Source organism: Macaca mulatta, chromosome 9 (assembly GCF_049350105.2).
Source record: "Macaca mulatta isolate MMU2019108-1 chromosome 9, T2T-MMU8v2.0, whole genome shotgun sequence".
Lineage (NCBI taxonomy): Eukaryota > Metazoa > Chordata > Mammalia > Primates > Cercopithecidae > Macaca > Macaca mulatta.
The window spans coordinates 82,011,981-82,030,596 of record NC_133414.1 but is presented as its reverse complement, the minus strand read 5'-3'; the positions used below and the strand labels follow the sequence as shown (position 1 = coordinate 82,030,596).

At 40.0% G+C, this 18,616-nt stretch overlaps 1 protein-coding gene, 1 non-coding gene and 1 pseudogene across 3 annotated transcripts in view; 2 read left to right on the top strand and 1 right to left on the bottom strand.

The window, feature by feature from the left end:
• CTNNA3 (catenin alpha 3) overlaps positions 1 to 15,573 on the bottom strand; it is a 1,846,283-nt gene extending 1,830,710 nt beyond the window's left edge. The window contains exons 1-2 of the mRNA XM_077946706.1: positions 15,471 to 15,573; positions 11,616 to 11,711 (exon numbers count right to left, since the gene is read on the bottom strand). Of these exons, the coding sequence (XP_077802832.1) occupies positions 11,616 to 11,644 (29 nt within the window). The 5' untranslated portion in view covers positions 11,645 to 11,711; positions 15,471 to 15,573. The remainder of the gene's footprint in view (positions 1 to 11,615; positions 11,712 to 15,470) is intronic.
• LOC696403 (aldo-keto reductase family 1 member B10 pseudogene) lies at positions 1,843 to 3,131 on the top strand (annotated as a pseudogene). The gene has a single exon (XR_013398498.1). The product of XR_013398498.1 is annotated as an aldo-keto reductase family 1 member B10 pseudogene (transcript).
• Positions 15,574 to 15,655: 82 nt separating the features above from the next.
• On the top strand, positions 15,656 to 15,737 carry TRNAS-UGA (transfer RNA serine (anticodon UGA)). Its single transcript has one exon. It is a non-coding gene; the product is annotated as a tRNA-Ser (tRNA).
• The last annotated feature ends 2,879 nt before the right edge of the window (positions 15,738 to 18,616 follow it).

Below are 18,616 nucleotides of genomic sequence, written 5' to 3'. Positions count from 1 at the left end.
AGAAAAGGCCAGGTCACCTACAAAAGGAATCCCAACAGACTAACAGCAGACCTCTCAGCAGAAACCCTACAAGCCAGTAGACAGTGTGGGCCAATATTCAACATTCTTAAAGAAAAGAATTTCCAACCCAGAATTTCATATCCAGCCAAGCTAAGTTTCTAAGCAAAGGAGAAATAAAGTATTTTTCAAACAAGCAAATGCTAAGGGAATTTGTCACTGCCAGGCCTACCTTGCAAGAGCTCCTGAAAAAAAGTACTAAATATGGAAAGGAAAAACCAGTACCAACCACTGCAAAAACACACTGAAGTGCAAAAACCAATGACACTTTGAAGAAATTGCATTAAGTAGTCTGCAAAATAAGCAGCTAGCATCATGATGACAGGATCAAATTCACACATAACAAATTTAACCTTAAATGTAAATAGACTAAATGCCCCAATTAAAACACACAGACTGGCAAATTGAATAGAGTCAAGACGAATTGGTGTGCTGTCTTCAAGAGACCCATCTCACATGCAAAGACACACATAGGCTCAAAATAAAGGGATGGAGGAATATTTAACAAGCAAATGGAAAGTGAAACAAAAGCAGGGGTTGCAATCCTACTTTCCGACAAAACAGACTTTAAACCAACAAAGATCAAAAAAGACAAGGGCAGTACATAATGGTAAAGGGATTAATTCAACAAGAAGAACTAACAATTCTAAATATATATGCACCCAATAAAGAAACACCCAGATTCATAAAGTTCCTAGAGACCTAAAAAGAGACTAAGACTATCACACAATAATAGTGGGAGACGTTAACACCCCACTGTCAATATTACACAGATCATTGAGACAGAATATTAACAAGGATATTCAAAACTTGAACTCAGCTCTGGATCAGGTGGACCTGATGGATATCTACAGAACTCACCACCCAAAAAAAACAGAATATACATTCTTCTCAGTGCCACATGGCACATACTCTAAAATTGATTGCATAATTGGAAGTAAAACACTCCTCAGTGAATGCAAAAGAACTGAAATCATAACAGTTTCTCAGACCACAATGCAATCAACTTAGAATTCAAGATTAAGAAAGTGACTCAAAACCACACAACTACATGGAAATTGAACAACCTGCTCCTGAATAACTCCTAGGTAAATAATGAAATTAAGAGAGAAATCAAGGAGTTCTTTGAAACCAATGAGAAAAAAGAGACAAAGTACCAGAATTTCTGGGATGCAGCTAAAGCAGTGCTAAAAGGGAAATTTATAGCACTAAATGCCCACATCAGAAAGCAAGAAAGATCTCAATTTGACACCCTAACATCACTACTAAAAGATATAGAGAGGCAGGAGCAAACAAATCCAAAAGCTAGCAAAAGACAAGAAATAACTAAGATCAGAGTGGAACTGAAGGAGATAGAGACATGAAAAAACCCTTCAAAAAAAATCAATGAATCCAGGAGCTGGTTTTTTGAAAAAAATTAATAAAATACATATAGACCGTGAGCAACCCGCTTGGGTCCCCTTCCACGCTGTGGAAGCTTTGTTCTTTGACTCTTCACAATAAATCTTGCTGCTGCTCTCTTTCAGCCCCCTGCCCCCCCCCAACTGTAACACTCACCACAAAGGTCCGTGGCTTCATTCTTGAAATCAGCGAGACCATGAACCCACCTGAAGGAAGAAACTCCGGACACATCTGAAGGAACAAACTCTGAACACACCATGTTTAAGAGCTGTAACACTCACCGCCAAGGTCCACGGCTTCATTCTTGAAGTCAGCGAGACCAAGAACCTACCAGAAGCAACCAATTCTGGACACAGCAAGACATGAGACCTCTACCTACTCACTCAGAATCATTTCTGCACCAACCATGGCCACCTTCGTAGAGCTCAGTACCAAAGCCAAGATGCCCATTGTGGGCCTGGGCACTTAGAAGTCTCCTCTCAGCAAAATGAAAGAAGTGGTGAAGGTGGCCATTGCTGCAGGATATCGCCACATTGACTGTGCCTATGTCTAACAGAATGAACATGAGGTGGGGGAAGTCATCCAAGAGAAGGCTGTGAAGCGGGAAGACCTCTTCATCATCAACAAGTTGTGGTCCACTTTCTTTGAGAGACCCCTTGTGAGGAAGGCCTATGAGAAGACCCTCAAGGACCTGAAGCTTAGCTATCTGGATGTCTATCTTATTCACTAGCCACAGGGATTCAAGTCTGGGGATGACTTTTTCCCAAAAGATGACAAAGGTAATACGATCAGTGGAAAAGCAATGTTCTTGGATGCCTGGGAGGCCGTGGAAGAGCTGATGGACGAGGGGCTGGCAAAAGCCTTTGGGGTCTCCAATTTCAACCACTTCCAGATAGAAAGGCTCTTGAACAAACCTGGACTGAAATATAAACCAGTGACTAATAGGCTGAGTGTCACCCATACCTCATGGAGGAGAAACTGATCCAGTACTGCCACTCCAAGGGCATCACCATTATGGCCTACAGCCCCTTAGGCTCTCCAGACAGATCTTGGGCCAAGCCAGAGGACCCTTCCCTGCTGGAGAACCCCAAGATTAAGGAGATTGCTGCAAAGCACAAAAAAACTGCAGCCTGGGTTCTGATCTGTTTCCATATCCAGAGGAATGTGATTATGATCCCCAAGTCTGTGACACCAGCACGCATTGTTGAGAACATTCAGGTCTTTGACTTTAAATTGAATGATGAGGAGATGGCAACCATACTCAGCTTCAACAGAAACTGGAAGGCCTGTAACATGTTGCAATCCTCTCATTTGGAGGACTATCCCTTTGATGCAGAATACTGAGGTTGAATCTCCTGGTGAGATTACACAGGGGATTCTCTTTCTTCGCTGAAGTGTGACTATCTCCACTCAAGTCCTATTTTAGCCAAGCTTATCTGAGATCACAGGGAACTTCGTTCTATTGTAGGCCAGAATCAAGGTGCTGTTTTAGACATTTATTTCTGCATGTTCAACTAGGATCAGAATATCACAGAAAAGCATGACTTGAATAAGCAAATGACAATTTTTTCCACATATCTGATCTGAACAAATGTTTGTTAAGCACCAGAAACTCTGCCAACACTGAGGATGTAAAGATAAATAATAAAAAATAATGATGGTAAAAAAAAATAGACCATTAGCTAGACTAATAAAGAGGAAAAGAGAGAAGAATCAAATAGACACAATAAAAAATGATAAAGGAGATATCACCAACCATCAGAAAATACTATAAACACCTCTATGCAAATAAAGTAGAAAATCTAGAAGAAATTGATAAATTCCTGGACACATACACCATCTCAAGACTAAACTAAGAAGAATTTGAATCCCTGAATAGACCAATAACAAGTTCTGAAACTGAGACAGTAATAAATAGCTACCAACCAAAAAAAAAAAAAAAAAAAAAAAGCCCAGGACCAGACGGATTTATAGCCAAATTCTACCACAGGTACAAAGAGGAATGGGTACCATTCCTTCTGAAATTAATTCAAACAACTGAAAAGGAGGGACTTTTCTTTCACTCATTTTATGAGGCCAGCATCATCCTGATACCAAAACCTGGCACAGATATAACAGAAAAAGAAAACTTCAGGCCAATATCCCTGATGAACATTGACGCAAAAGTCCTCAATAAAATACTGACAAACCAAATCCAGCAGCATCAAAAAGGTTATCCACCATGATCAAGTCAGCTTTATCCCTGGGATGCAAGCATGGTTCAACATACACAAATCAATAAATGTAATTCATCACATAAACAGAACTAAAGACAAAAGTCACGCAATTATCTCAACAGATGCAGAAAAGGCCTTTGATAAAATTTAACATCACTTCATGTTAACAACTCTCAATAAACTAGGTATTGATGGAACACATCTCAAAATATTAAGAGCCATTTCTGACCAACCCACAGCCAATATCATACTAAATGGGCAAAAGCTGGAAGCATTCCCCTTGGAATCTGGCACAAGACAAGGAAGCCCTCTCTCCTTCTCACCACTCCTATTCAACATAGAATGGAAGTTCTGGCCAGGGCAATCAGGCAAGAGAAGGAAATAAAGGGTATTCAGATAGGAAGAGAGGAAGTCAAACTGTCTCTGCAGAAAACATGATCCTATATTTAGAAAATCCCATTGTCTCAGTCCAAAAGCTCCTTAAGCTGATAAGCAACTTCAGCAAACTCTCAGGATACAAAATCAATGTGCAAAAATCACAAGCATTCCTATACACCAACAATAGACAGACAGCCAAATCATGAATGAACTCCCTTTCACAACTGCTGCAAATAAAATATTTAGGAATACCGATAAAAAGGGATGTAAAGGACCTCTTCAAGGAGAACTACAAACCACTGCTCAAGGAAATAAGGACACAAACAAATGGAAAAACATTCCATGGTCATGGATAGGGAGAATCACTATCATGAAAATGGCCATATTGCCCAAAGTAATTTATAGATTAAATGCTATTTCCATTAAACTACCATTGCCGTTTTTCACAAAATTAGAAAAAACTACTTTAAAATTCTTATGGAACCAAAAAAGACCCCTTATAGCCAAGACAATCCTAAGCAAAGAGAACAAAGCTGGAGGCATCATGTTACCCAACTTCAAACTATACTACAAGGCAATAGTAACCAAAACAGCATGGAATTGGTACCAAAACAGATACACAGACCAATGGAACAGAACAGAGATCTCAGAAATAAGGCCACACATCTACAATCATCTGACATTTAACAAACCTGATAAAAACAAGCAATGGGGAAAGGATTCCCTATTTAATAAATGGTGCTGGGAAAACTGGCTAGCCACATGCAGAAAATTAAAACTGGACCCCTTCTTTACAATTCATACAAAAATTAACTGAAGATGGATTAAAGACTTAAATGTAAAACCAAAAACTACAAAAACTCTAGAAAAAAATCTAGGCAATACCATTCAGGACATAAACAAAGATTTCATGACAAAACATCAAAAGCAACTGCAACAAAAGCAAACTTTGACAAATAGGACCTAATTAAACGAAAGAGCTTCTGCACAGCAAAAGGAACTATCATCACAGTGAACAGACAACCTATGGAATGGGAGAAAATGTTCACAATCTATCCCTCTGACAAAGGTCTAATATCCAGAATCTATAAGGAACTTAAACAAATTTACAAGAAAACAATGAACAACTCCATCAAAAAATGGGCAAAAGATATGAACAGACATTTCTCAAAAGAAGATATTTATGTGGCCAAGAAACATATGAAAAAAAGCTCAACATTACTGATCATTAGAGAAATGCAAATCAAAACCACAATGAGATACCATCTCATGAGTCAGAATGGCAATTATTAAAAAGTCAAGAAACAACAGATGCTGGCAAGGCTGTGGAGGAATAGGACTGCTTTTACACTGTTGGTGAGAATGTAAATTAGTTCAACAATTGCAGAAGACAGTGTGGCGATTCCTCAGGGATCTAGAACCAGAAATACAATTTCACCCAGCAATCCCATTACTAGGTATATACCCAAAGGAATATAAATCATTCTATTATAAATATACATGCACACATATGTTTATTGCGGCACTATTCACAATAGCAAAGACATGGAATCAACCCAACTGTCCATCAGTGATGGACTGGATAAAGAAAATGTGGTACATATACACCACGGAATGCTATGCAGCCATAAAAAGGAACAAGATCATGACCTTTGCAGGGACATGGATGGAGCTAGAAGCCATTATTGTCAGCAAACTAACACAGGAACAGAAAACCAAACACCGCATGTTCTCACTTACAAGTGGGAGCTGAATAATGAGAACACATGGACACAGGGAGGGAAACAACACACACTGGAGCCTGTTACGGGGGCGTAGGGAGGGAGAGCATCAGGATAAACAGCTAATGCATTTGGGGCTTAATACCTAGGTGATGGGTTGTTAGGTACAGCAAACCACTATGGCACATGTTTACCTATGTAACAAATCTGCACATCATGCAAATGTATCTCAGAACTTAAAATAAAATTTTAAAAAAGAAGCAATGATACTAGACCCCTATCTCTCACCATACACAAAAATCAAGTCAAAATGGATAAAAGACTTAAGTCTAAGACCTGAAACTATGAAACTAGTATTAATAGAAGAAAACATTGGGGAAATGCTCCAGGACATTGGTCTGGGCAAGATTTTCTGTGTAAGACCTCAAAAGCACAGGCAACCAAAGCAAAAATAGACAACTGGGATTTTATCAAGATAAGTCTTCTGTACAGCAGAGGAAACAATCAACAAAGTGCAAAAACAACCCACAGAATGGGGGAAAAGATCCTCAAACTACCCATCTGACAAAGGATTAATAACCAGAGTATATAAGGAGCTCAAACAACTCAATGGAGAAGAAAATAATAATAATCTGATCAGAAAGTGGGCAAAAGAGCTGAACAGACATTTCTCAAAAGAATACATACATGGCTGGACACGGTGTCTCAAGCCTGTAATCTCAGCACTTAGGGAGGCTGACGTGGGAGGAGCAACTGAGGACAGAAATTTGAGACCAGCCTGGACAATATAGCAAGACTCTATGTCTAAAAAAAAAAAAAATTAAATTACCCATGCCTGTAGTAGTCCTAGCTACTTAGGAGACTGAGGCAAGAGGATCACTTGAGCCCAAGTGTTCAAGGCTGCAGTGACCTGTGATCACTCCACTGCACTCCAGCCTGGGTGACAGGGTGAGACCTTATCTTTTAATAAAAAAAAAAAAAAAAGATGATGATAACATACAAATAGCAATGAGTATACGAAAAAATGCTCAATGTCACTAACCATCAGAGAAATGCATATCAAAACTACAATGAGATAACATCTCACCCCAGTTTAAATGGCTCTTATAAAAAAGACAAGCAATAACTGATGCTGGCAACGATGTAAAGAAAGGGAAACCATTATACGCAGTTGGCAAGAATGTAAATTAGTACAGCCACTACAGAAAACAGCATGGAGGTTCCTCAAAAGACTAAAAATAGAACTACCATATGATCCAGCAATTCCACTACTGGGTATACATCCAAAAGAAAGAAAATTGCCAGGGCATGGCAGCTCATGCCTGTAATCCCAGCACTTTGGGAGGCTGAGGCAGATGTGTCAGGAGCTTGAGACCAGCCTGGCCAACATGGTGAAACCCCGTCTCTACTAAAAATACAAAAATTAGCCAGGTATGGTGGCACACACCTGTGATCCCAGTTACTCATGAGGCTGAGTCAGGAGAATCACTGGAACCCGGGAGGCAGAGGTTGCAGTGAGCCATGATCACGCCATTGCACTCCAGCCTGGGCAACAAGAGAGACTCTCTGTCTCAAAAAAAAAAAAAAGAAAGAAAGAAAGGGAGGGAGGGAGGGAGGGAGGGAGGAAGGAAATCAGTATGTCAAAAAGATATATGAACTCCCATGTTTATTTAAGCACTATTCATGATAGTCAAAATATGGAATTAATCTAAATGCTCATCAGTGGAAGAATGGATAAAGAAAAAGTGGTATAAATATTATTCAGCCATAAAAAAGAATGAAATCCTGTCACTTGCAGCAACATGTATGGAACTGAAGTTCATTACCTTAGTTGAAATAAGCCAAGCACAGAAAGACAAATATTGCATGTTCTCACTCATATGTGAGAGGTAAAACAGTGGATCTTATGAAAATAGAGAGAAGACTGGTGGTTACAAGATGACAGGTAGGGTGGGAGGAACAGAAAGATGAAACGAAATTGATTAACCAGATACATATTTATACCTATTCAATAGTTTAATAGAAGAAATAAATCCTAGTTTTTAGATAGATCAGTAGGGTGTTTATAGTCTACAGCAGTCTATTGCACATTTCAAAAAAGCTAAAAGAGAATAATTCAAATGTTTCTAGCATAAAAAAGACAAATATTTAAGGTGATAGATATCCTAACTACAACAATTTAGTATTTACAAATCATGTATTAAAGTATCATATGTACCTCAAAACAATGTACATTATGCATCAATAAAAATAAATTAATTTTTAAAAGGCAAGTAACAATATTTTCAAAACACTAAAAAATAAAGAAATGAAGTAGCAATACATGCTGTAACATGGAAAAACCCAGCAAACATGCTAAGAGAAAAAAATGGACATAAAAAGCCACATATTGTATGATTCTATTTACGTAAAATGTAATAGGCAAACAGAATATAGAGACAGAAAGCAGATTAGTGATTGCAGGGGCTGAGGAAAGTGGGGAGTGAAGAGTGGTTGCTTACTGAGTACAGGTTTTCCTCTTGGGCTGATGAAAATGTCCTGGAATATACAGTATTGACAGTAAAACAGTATTATGAATGTAATGGAAACCACTGATTCATACACTTGAATGGTTTAAATGGTGAATTTTACCTCAATATAACAAAAGTAGAAAAATTACCATGTACACAGTTACAACTATGTAAAAATATACATAAGTATAGGGGAAAAGACTAAAATAATCGTTTTTAAAAGACTTAGGTGGGTTGAGTTTTTTTCTGTTTTTCAAACTTTTTATTAATATTATATTGTTTTCACAACAAAAAAAGATAATTATCATATACTGAGTACCTACTATACCTACTATATATTAAACACTGTACTAGGCATTTTAATGAATCAAGAGTGTCTTCCAGCCTGCTGGGTAAACAGAAAACATCTGACAGAAACATGGAAGGGAGCAAAGGTATCTAGTTCTAGGAGGAAAAACTAAATGCCTTAGTTATCTATTGCTGTATGACAAACTATCCCTAAACATGGCAGCTTTAAACAATAAATATTTAGCAAATATCTCTTGTGTATTTAAAGGCATGGGCATAGATGAGCTCTCTAAGGTCAATGTGATGGTTAATTTTAGGTATCAACTTGACTGGGCTAACGGATGCTGTGATGGTTAATACTGTCAACTTGATTGGATTGAAGGATGCAAAGTATTGTTCCTGGGTGTATGTGTCAGGGTGATGTCAAAGGAGATAAACATTTGAGTCAGTGGACTGGGAGAGGCAGACCCAGCCTCAATCTGGGTGGGCACCATCTAATCAGCTGCCAATGTGGCTAGAATAAAGCAGGCAGAAGTTGGAAAGAGCAGACTTGCCGAGTGTTCCGGCCTTCATCTTTCTCCTGTGTTGGATGCTTCCTGCCCTCGAACATCAGACTCAAAGTTCTTCAGCTTTTGGACTCACACCAGTGGCTTGCCAGGGGCTCTCGGGCCTTTGGTCACAGACTGAAGGCTGTTGCACTGTCAGCTTCCCTACTTTTGAGGTTTTGGGACTCCGAGTGATCCACCACTTGCTTCCTTTCTCCTCAACCTGCAGACAGCCTATCGTGGGACTTTACCTTCTGATCATGTGAGTCAATTCTCCTTAATAAACTCCCTTTCATATACATGTCTATCCTATTAGTTCTGTCCCTCTAGAGAACCCTGATTAATACAGATGTCCAAATATCTGGTAAAATGTTATCTATGGGTATGTTTGTGAAGGTATCTCCAGAAGAGATAAACATGTGCATCAGTAGAGTGAGTAAAGAAGACCACCCTCACCAATGCAGGCAGGCAGTATCCAATCCACTGAGGGCCTAAATAGGACAAAAAGGCAGAGGAAAGGCAAATTTTTTCTCTCTCTTACTGAGCTGAGACATCCATCTTTTTCTGCCCCCAGACATCAGCATTTTTGGTTTTTGAGCTTTCAGACCTGAACTGAACTATATCACCAGTTTTCCTGGTTCTTCAGCTTGCAGATGGCAGATCATGAGACTTCTCAGCCTCCCTAACCACATAAAGCAATTCCTATAATAAATCTCCTCATGTGTATATGTATATATATACATACGTACACATACACACACACACACACATATACACACACATATATCTTAGGGACCCTGTTTCCCTAGAGAACCCTGACTAATACAGTCAAGGAAAAAGACTTGGTTTCCTATATAATGTAATAGCCCCCCCCAAAAAATAAGAATTAGTAAAAGGGATGACAGTATCTTGTAAGGAAATAAAACGGTGCTATAATTCCTTAAAGTTATAAGATTGGTGGTCTGTGGATCTAGTTGTGCCCCAATTATAATCCCAATACATTGATCATAGCTGTATTTTAATGTAATCCTTAAAATTGTTCATTTCAGTTGCCTTTATAAAAATCCCACTACATCAACCCCATATATAGAGCTTGTCCATAGAGTTTTATAGGGAATCAATTCATTTCTATAAATAACTGGGTATAAGATTTCATTCTTAACAAGCTTATTCTGCCCTTCGATATCTGATTTGGTTTAAAAAAATAGATTAAGATGTCTTTGGTAAGTCCAGATCTCTGCTATCACAAAGTCAAAGAAAACTACTTTTTTGAGAATTTGAGGTTGAATATTACACTGGCATCACACCGTTTAAGAAAAGAAGACCCCATCCTTCTTGATTCTTCTTACTTCTTAATTGGCCATGGCATTAAGAGACTGCTTAGGTACGAAAATCCTGTAAGTAAGCTTACCTAGTGCTAACTAGGACATATCTTCAACCTTCTTCAAACATTTACGTATAAGTACCACAGTGACTAAAATCCAACCCACAATTAATTACTTAAGCTTTAAAAGTACGGTCATTTGCAATGCAGCAATTCCTTGGTAATTATTTCCATCACTTTTCATGATACATTTAATTTACTGACTAAAGCTTAATGAAGGTTTTATTGCCAATAACTTCATAATATTCTTTGTCCAATTTGTACTAAGTCCTCTCACATATGGTATCCAAAACATATACCCAGAGTTATTCTCCAATTCATATAAAATTACAGAAAAGAAATCCTAAATAGTGGCAAAGCCTCTAAAACTCTGCAGTTGTAGTCAAACCTATTCCTTTCAAGTGAAATGCAAAAGCACACAAGGCAGCTAAGTTAAAATTACCACACTTTGATCACCTCTTGTTGGTTACTATGTGTTTTGTGTGAAATTTTCATAATACAACTGTGTAAAAGAAAGAACAAGGATTTGGGGTCTGATTGGCCTAGCTTGAATTGTGTGGTAGGCAAAAATCTAAGATGTCCCCAAGATTCCCACCCCTGCTATTACACTCCCTAAATAATCCCCTTCACTTCTGCAGGACTTATGAATATAATAGAATAATCACTTTCATAATTTCATTCTATTATATAAAACTCCATTGTAGCAGACTACAGAGGAATTATCATGCTGATCTTGAAGAAGCAAAGTACCATGCTGTGGAAACAGCCACATGGCAAGGAACAAAGTGGGCAGCCTATAGGAACTGAAAATGCCCCCCTACTGACAAGCAGCAAGTCTTACAACCACAGGAGCTGAATTCTGCCAACAACTAGTTAACTTAGAAAAGGACCCCAAACCTCAGATGAGATTGCAGCCCCAGTCACCACCTTGAGACCAGATGAGACCCTGAGCAAAGAACCCAGTGAACACATAATCACACTCCTCACCTACAGAAACTGTGAGGTAATAAATGTGTGTTGTTTTAAGCCATTAAGTTTATGGTTCTTTCTTATGCAGCAATAGGAAACAAATACAAGTCACATGCCCACTCCTTGGCCAGAGGAGGGTGGGATACCTTGACTCACAGACAAAGTAACATTTCATCCAATGGCGGAGGGGTGGTGCCCCTTAAGTACAATTGAGGTGTCAGTATCAGTTGGGAGGATAGATTCTGGAATAAAAAACAAAAATGACCCATCACAACACATTCATTATCTGACATCTCATATGCCTTCAACATTCAACTCATGACTCTTCCCTACTGGAGGCTTTGTCTACTGCCATCTATACATCTCAATTTATATGCCATTGTGCCAGAGACTAACAAATAATACATGAGGGCAACAAAATGAGAGAGAACACTAAGCTACTATTACAAGTTATACCTCTGTCTGCCAATACACTCGTGTCGCTTAATGATAAGGATATGTTCTGAAAAATCCATCCTTAGATGATTTCCTCATTGTGCAAACATTATAGAGTGTACTTACACTAACCTAGATGGTATGGACTACCACACACTTAGTCTACATAATATAGCCCCTAGGGTCCCCAACTGGTACCCTAGGAGGTGAGCAGGTGAGAGAGAAAAGCTTCATCTGTATTTACAACCATTCCCCATTGCTCACATTACGACCTGAGCTCTACCTCCTATCAGATCAGCATTAGATTCTCATAGGAGCATGAACCCTACTGTAAAGTGCACAACCTACTGTGATGTAGGTTGTGTGTTCCTTATGAGAATCTAATGCCTGATGATCTGTCACTGCCTCCCATCACCCCCAGATGGGACTGTCTAGTTGCAGGAAAACAATCTCAGGGCTCCCACTGATTCTACTTTATGGTGAGTTGTGTATTTCATTATATATTACAATGTAATAATAATAGAAATAAAGTACACAATAAATGTAATGCACTTAAATCATCCCAAAACCATCCTCCCTCCCCCAGTCTGTGGAAAACTGTCTTCAACAAAACTGGTCTTTGGTGCCAAAAAGGTTGGGGACCACTGGTGTAGCCTATGCTCCTAGACTACAAACCTGTACAGCATATTCCGTAGGCAACCGTAACACAATAGTGTTTGTGTGTATAAACATAAAAAAGATACAGTGAAAACACAGTATTAAAGTTTTATGGGACTACTGCTGTATATGTGGTCCACCATTGACCCAAATGTCATTATGAGGCACATGACTGTAATTAGCTATGTGAACTTGGGCAAGCTATTCATGGCCACAGTTTCCTCCTGTAGATGAAGAGATTGGACCAGCTTTAATGGTTCTTCCAGCATTAAAATTCTATGATTTTACAAAATGCTCCCAAAACCATCAAAATAATTTAAAATAAATTTCTGATTTGCTATAAAAGAAAAAAGAAATGCCATACTGCTCCCAATCACATCCCCTGTTCCTCCCAGTATTCTGTCTGCCTCTGAATATGGCACCAAGAAGGGTTTTCTGAGAAAGTCACAACATATTTGCCTTCCACACCCAAATTAGCTTAATAAAAACTGCCACATTAAAAAAACAGAAACAGGGAGTGGCAGGGAGGAGACCATCAGGATCACCAGTGGACCTTTACCAACTGAAATTTGTATATGGTTGCAAAACAATGTTTTATGATATGATTGTCATGAATTAGGAACATATGTATTTTACTTCTGTATTCCTAACTTGCTGCTTACTGCATTAAATGACAATGCTAAAGACTTAAGGTTGGAGCCAAAAGAACTCATTTGGATTTGGAAATTCACACTTTTGCAGGGGGGGGTGGTGAGAGGAATCAACAATTTTGATCTCTTGGCTCATTCTAGCATTATAATAAATCAGCAAAGAAAAAAATTATTTCACTGTTTTAAAAGCCTACATTAACTCAAACAAGCTAAAAGTTAAATATTAAATATAGGTATTTCACTTGAAATGTTGCAAAGACATTTTAATCACAATTGTTCTCACAAAATATACAATAACTTTATAATCGATTATTTTCCCCATAGTCTTGCTTTCCCCTCCCAAAATAAAGAAAGCCCTCTGAAAGTAAAAATTTTGATTGAGCAATTTTAACCATAATCAATTTCCATTACTGTCAAGCTTTGAAGCAATTGAAGGGATTCTTTAAAGGGAAAGGAAAGGTTATGGAAGAAAAGGAGCTTTCAGTAAACATTATCATCATTCAACTGCACAGAAGGAAAGATAAAAATGGCTTCAAGATCAAAATACAATGAGTAAAATTAGGTAAAGTTAAATTCTAGGTTATCTCAGGGCATAGGTAAGGGAGGAGGTTACCCCTCATATTGTCTTATGCCCAATTTCTGCCTCCAAAGAAAGAAGTAAAAACTAAAAGGCAGAAATGAAATCCACTGGCAGACAGCCCAGCGCCACACCCTGGGCCTGGTAGTTAAAGATCAACCCCGATCGGTTATGTTATCTATAGATTACAGACATTGTATAGAAAAGCACTGTGAAAATTCCTGTCCTGTTCTATTCTGTTCTAATTACTGGCACATGCAGCCCCCAGTCATGTACCCCCTGCTTGCTCAATCCATCATGACCCTCTCACGCAGACCCCCTTAGAGTTGTAAGCCGTTAAGATGGACAGGAATTGCTCACTCAGGGAGCTTGGTTTTTGAGAAGTGAGTCTTGCCAATGCTCCCAGCTGAATAAAGCCCTTCCTTCTTTAACTCCGGGTCTGAGGAATTTTGTCTGCAGCTTGTCCTGCTACATAGGTACAATCTAAGGACAAGATTTAAAAAACAAAAATGTTCTTGCACAATACCTATTGGAAAAAGTGCAAGTGAATTTTGTGTTTATGATAAAATCCATGCCTGGCCATATTGGGAATTATTTTGTTCCCATGCAGTATTCATAGAGAAAATGGGATCCCTCCTGTAGCTCTGCCAAAATAAAAGAATAAAATTCCTGAAAGAACAATCTCAAATCAGACAAAATTTATCCTCACAATTCTCAAATATTCTGCTCCTCTTCCACAATTAAATGGGTGTAGACATTTAACAATACACTTTGGTTTCGAGAAATGGTATGGAAGGTCTCAAGAAAAGTTACACACCTTAACTAGCAGAACCACAACACAGAGGCTTCCAAAGGTGGAGCTGCCTTCCTGCCTTATTATGAAACGTACCATTATGAGAAGGGCAGTGAGTTTCCATGAATACTCCTAGAAACTTAAACTAGTGAAAGGCCTTCTGTTATTTTTCTCAAATTGTCCATCAACAGAACTTGGCGCTTCTGTGGCGCCACGTGACGCAGGTAGTGGCTTCGGAGGCGCTCTGGAATCAGCCGCGCCAACCTGCGGCACAACCCCGGGCCTCAGGCCTGAGGTGGGCAACAGGACCAGACCTCGGTTCTCAAGGCTTTAACGAAATAACGCTGGTAAAGCATCTAGGGCAGAAGCCACACAGAACACAAGAAGGCATTAATGGCATTTGAAGGTATTGAATGCAGACTAATGCGCAGAACTTGGTTCTCAGACCACGTCCCCGGCCACCCATCTCCTGGGAGAGCGGAGAGCACACTTGCGGCCTGACGTCTCCCAGCTGAGCTCGGCAATGAAGGGATCACTGAAGAATTAAAAAATGGGAGACGACTGCTTGGGCAGAAGCCCGCGGGGGACTAGCCCACGGGCAAGTACCCCGACTCCTCACACTTCCTGCCTCAATGCGCAGAAGAAAGTGTTCTGAAGGCGACGCCCCGCCAAGGCGGGAAACGCCGCGGAAGACGCTTCTCTCGCAGAAATGCCAAATTTTCGGGAGCGCGGGCCCGCAGCACGTAAGAGAACAGATCTTTTTGTTTCACGGCCCTCTGGTAGACTTAATGAAGCGGGAGGGCGAAAACCAGGTCAACGACCAGAAGCCAGGCAAGGTTGCGATTTTCGAAGCACAGCGAAGGGAAGAGTTTCTAAGTTCTGAACGTACCTCTACTCAGGGTGGTTTCTATTATTTCTTCGCGTCTACCCTGTAGTTCCCGCACCCGGAGCCCTCAGCCCCGCCGCTTCTCGGCGAGCTGAGCTCAGAGGGTGCGTGCCCCGCCCGCTCGCGGGCCTGGCGTGAGCGCAGTGGTTGTTACACTAAAGTGTCTCCGCCTCTCTGATCTCCTCGTGGCAGCGATGGCCGAGTGGTTAAGGCGTTGGACTTGAAATCCAATGGGGTCTCCCCGCGCAGGTTCGAACCCTGCTCGCTGCGGAAGCGGGTGCTTCTGTCTTTTCGATTATTTTTAATAAACACCTTCAAATGAAAACTTTTACTCTTCTCTCTGTATTTTCAATGCCTGCCAGCTAAATGGCGCGCCAACGGAGTGGTTTTATACGCCGTAGAAAAGTAAATAAATGTCAGTGCAAACACGCACTGTTTACACCAAGAGGAAAATCCTTCCACTGCCCTAAAAGGCAAGGTAACTAACTCCTCGTGCTCCATGAGAAGAGCAAGCTGGCAAAATAGAAGTAAAATGAATATAAATACTGATGCAAGTTTTCGCGCTATCACAGCCTGAGCAAACTATCAGCTCACTAAAACTAAGAACAACGCTATGCCACCTTCCCTTCCATCCCAGAATCACTTCCAACGGTTTGCAGACCACATCCAAAAGTGATATGAAATGGGAGATAATAAAAGCAATTTTAAAGTTCTACTTATAAAGCATCTTAGACACATCCACATAATGTAATACTATGCATGTAAGCATTAAAATGATGTTAATGATGTGGGAGGGCCTTCCCAATGCATTGCCCAATGCAAAAACTAGGACAGATCGAAAAACAGCATTATGATAACATTTTTGTTAAGCAATTCATGTATATACCCATCCATGTGGGAAAAATGGGAGAGAAAGAGAGAGAGATGGAGAATGAATGGAGGCTGGAAAGAAATACACCAAAATGTTAGCAGGGATTATTATCCCTGGGTGCTGTGATTTGGGAAGATTTTTGTTTTCTTAAATAATTTTTTCCTTAACTGGGTTTTCTAAAATTTCTACATGGACCCAGTATTATGTTTTAAATAAGAAAATTGTGAGGTTAGTCTTTGGGACCCTACACATCCCCTGTCTGCTTCCTGTAACCCACTTTCACCATATCTCTCCCACCCCATGCTTCCCAGGCGCTCTTACGGACTTACCTGATACCTCAAGGCTAGGGATAGTTTTCTGTGGTACCTAAGTGGATTCCACCCACACAGCCCCATCCTATTTGAGACTTGGCTGAACACACACACTCACCATATTTACATTTTCAATCCGTCCTCTCTGCCCAATCCCCACCCTTTCTGCCCCCATTTAAGTCACTTACGAGCAGCTGCATTAGTTTCCTAACTGGTCACCTTTCCTGTATCAGTCAGGATTACATTCAGCTGCAAATAACAGAAAATCCAATTCTAGTGACTTAAACTCATAGGGATTTGTCTCTAAAAACCTGGGAGATTAATACCATTCCTGTATCCAAGAGAATGAAATAGTCTATAACTTATTTGTTTGCATCTAAAATTTTTAAAAATACGTGACACTATATTAAAATGGCAATCCTGGCCAGGCGCAGTGGCTCATGCCTGAAATTCCAGCACTTTGGGAGGCCGAGGCGGGTGGATCACCTGAGGTCAGGAGTTCGAGACCAGCCTGGCCCCATGGTGACCCCATCTCTACTAAAAATATGAAAATTAGCTGGGCCTGGGGGCAAGGACCTGTAATCCCAGTTACTCAGGAGGCTGAGGCAGAGGAATCTCTTGAACCAGAGGCGGAGGTTGCCGTGAGCTGATATCACGCGACTGCACTCCAGCCTGGGCAACAAGAGTGAAACTCCATCTCAAAAAAAAAAAAAAGTGAATCCAAGAAGGAGAGATATCTAAAATTATAAATTAAAACATTCCATCAAAAAGGCAAATTAATGATCAATTTTATTTCTAAATGGTTCTCTCCAAGCTGTAAAGTTAGCTTCATTTGACAACTCTTTTTTCTTGTGAAATATCTTATGGTTTCAAGAAATGTTTTCAAATAGTCACTTGTCACCATTTTTTAAAAAAAGAAAGAAAGAACAAAGAAATCTGGGAATAGGAAATTCTCAGATGGAACAGGAAACAGGCCTCTTTCCATCTTTCTGCTCTGCCATTTTTAATATGCATATACAGCTTTTCATCTCATAGTCCCAATATGGTTGCTATACCTTCAGACCTTACATATGCATTCAACCAAGAAGAGGAGAGACAAGACCCTCTTTTATATCTCATTTACCCAAACTATGTATCATGGCTATCATTAGCTAGAAGGAATCTTGGTGAAGTTTAGCTGGGTATATTGCTCCCCAAATTGAAATTCGGAAGGAAGAAAATCAGATGGTACTAAGTGAAAATCAGTTACGTCTGCCACAGTCCTATAACAGGAAAGTCAAAGCTTGTAGACATTGGGCCTTCAAGACAAGTCCCCTGCCTTCCCTTCTGACCTTCCCACCCTTCTCCTCCTTCTCCTTTGGAGTTACTGGAAGACCTCCCAGCGCTGCATGCTGGCTCATGCCTTTGGGCCTTTTTAACATGTTCACATGTGACTACCTGGAATATCTTCACCCTTGTCCCCTCACTAGAGGAAAAGGGCTACCTAGCATTTGAAATCCCTTCTTATTTAGGGGACTTGCTTTCCTTTTGAATCTAGGTGTGAGGCTATAATCCACTCCCAACCCCACTCCCAGCATAGAAGCTGAAAAAGTCACATGCTGTCTCAGACTCCCTTGCAGCTGAGGAGGCAGCATGTGACCTAGGCTCAGCCAATCAGATGTACCCATGCCAAACTTTCAATCAAGAGCTGTTATTAATAATACAAAAAGCAGGTAGGATGGAAATCCATCCTTGCAGTGGGCAGAGGCAACAATGGCACCCACAGGGATTGCCAGAGCCAGAGCTGCAACTGGAGTTTACAGCTGTTCAGCAGCAGAACAATAAGGTCTACACAAGACTAATTTTGTAGCATCATTCTGCTGTGATCTTGAACTCCGCCTACCCTAACTTACTCCTGTTCTACTTTCCAAAAGTGATTTTGCAGCCTTCTTGGCAAATCTACAAACTACTCAATATCTTTCCAGTAA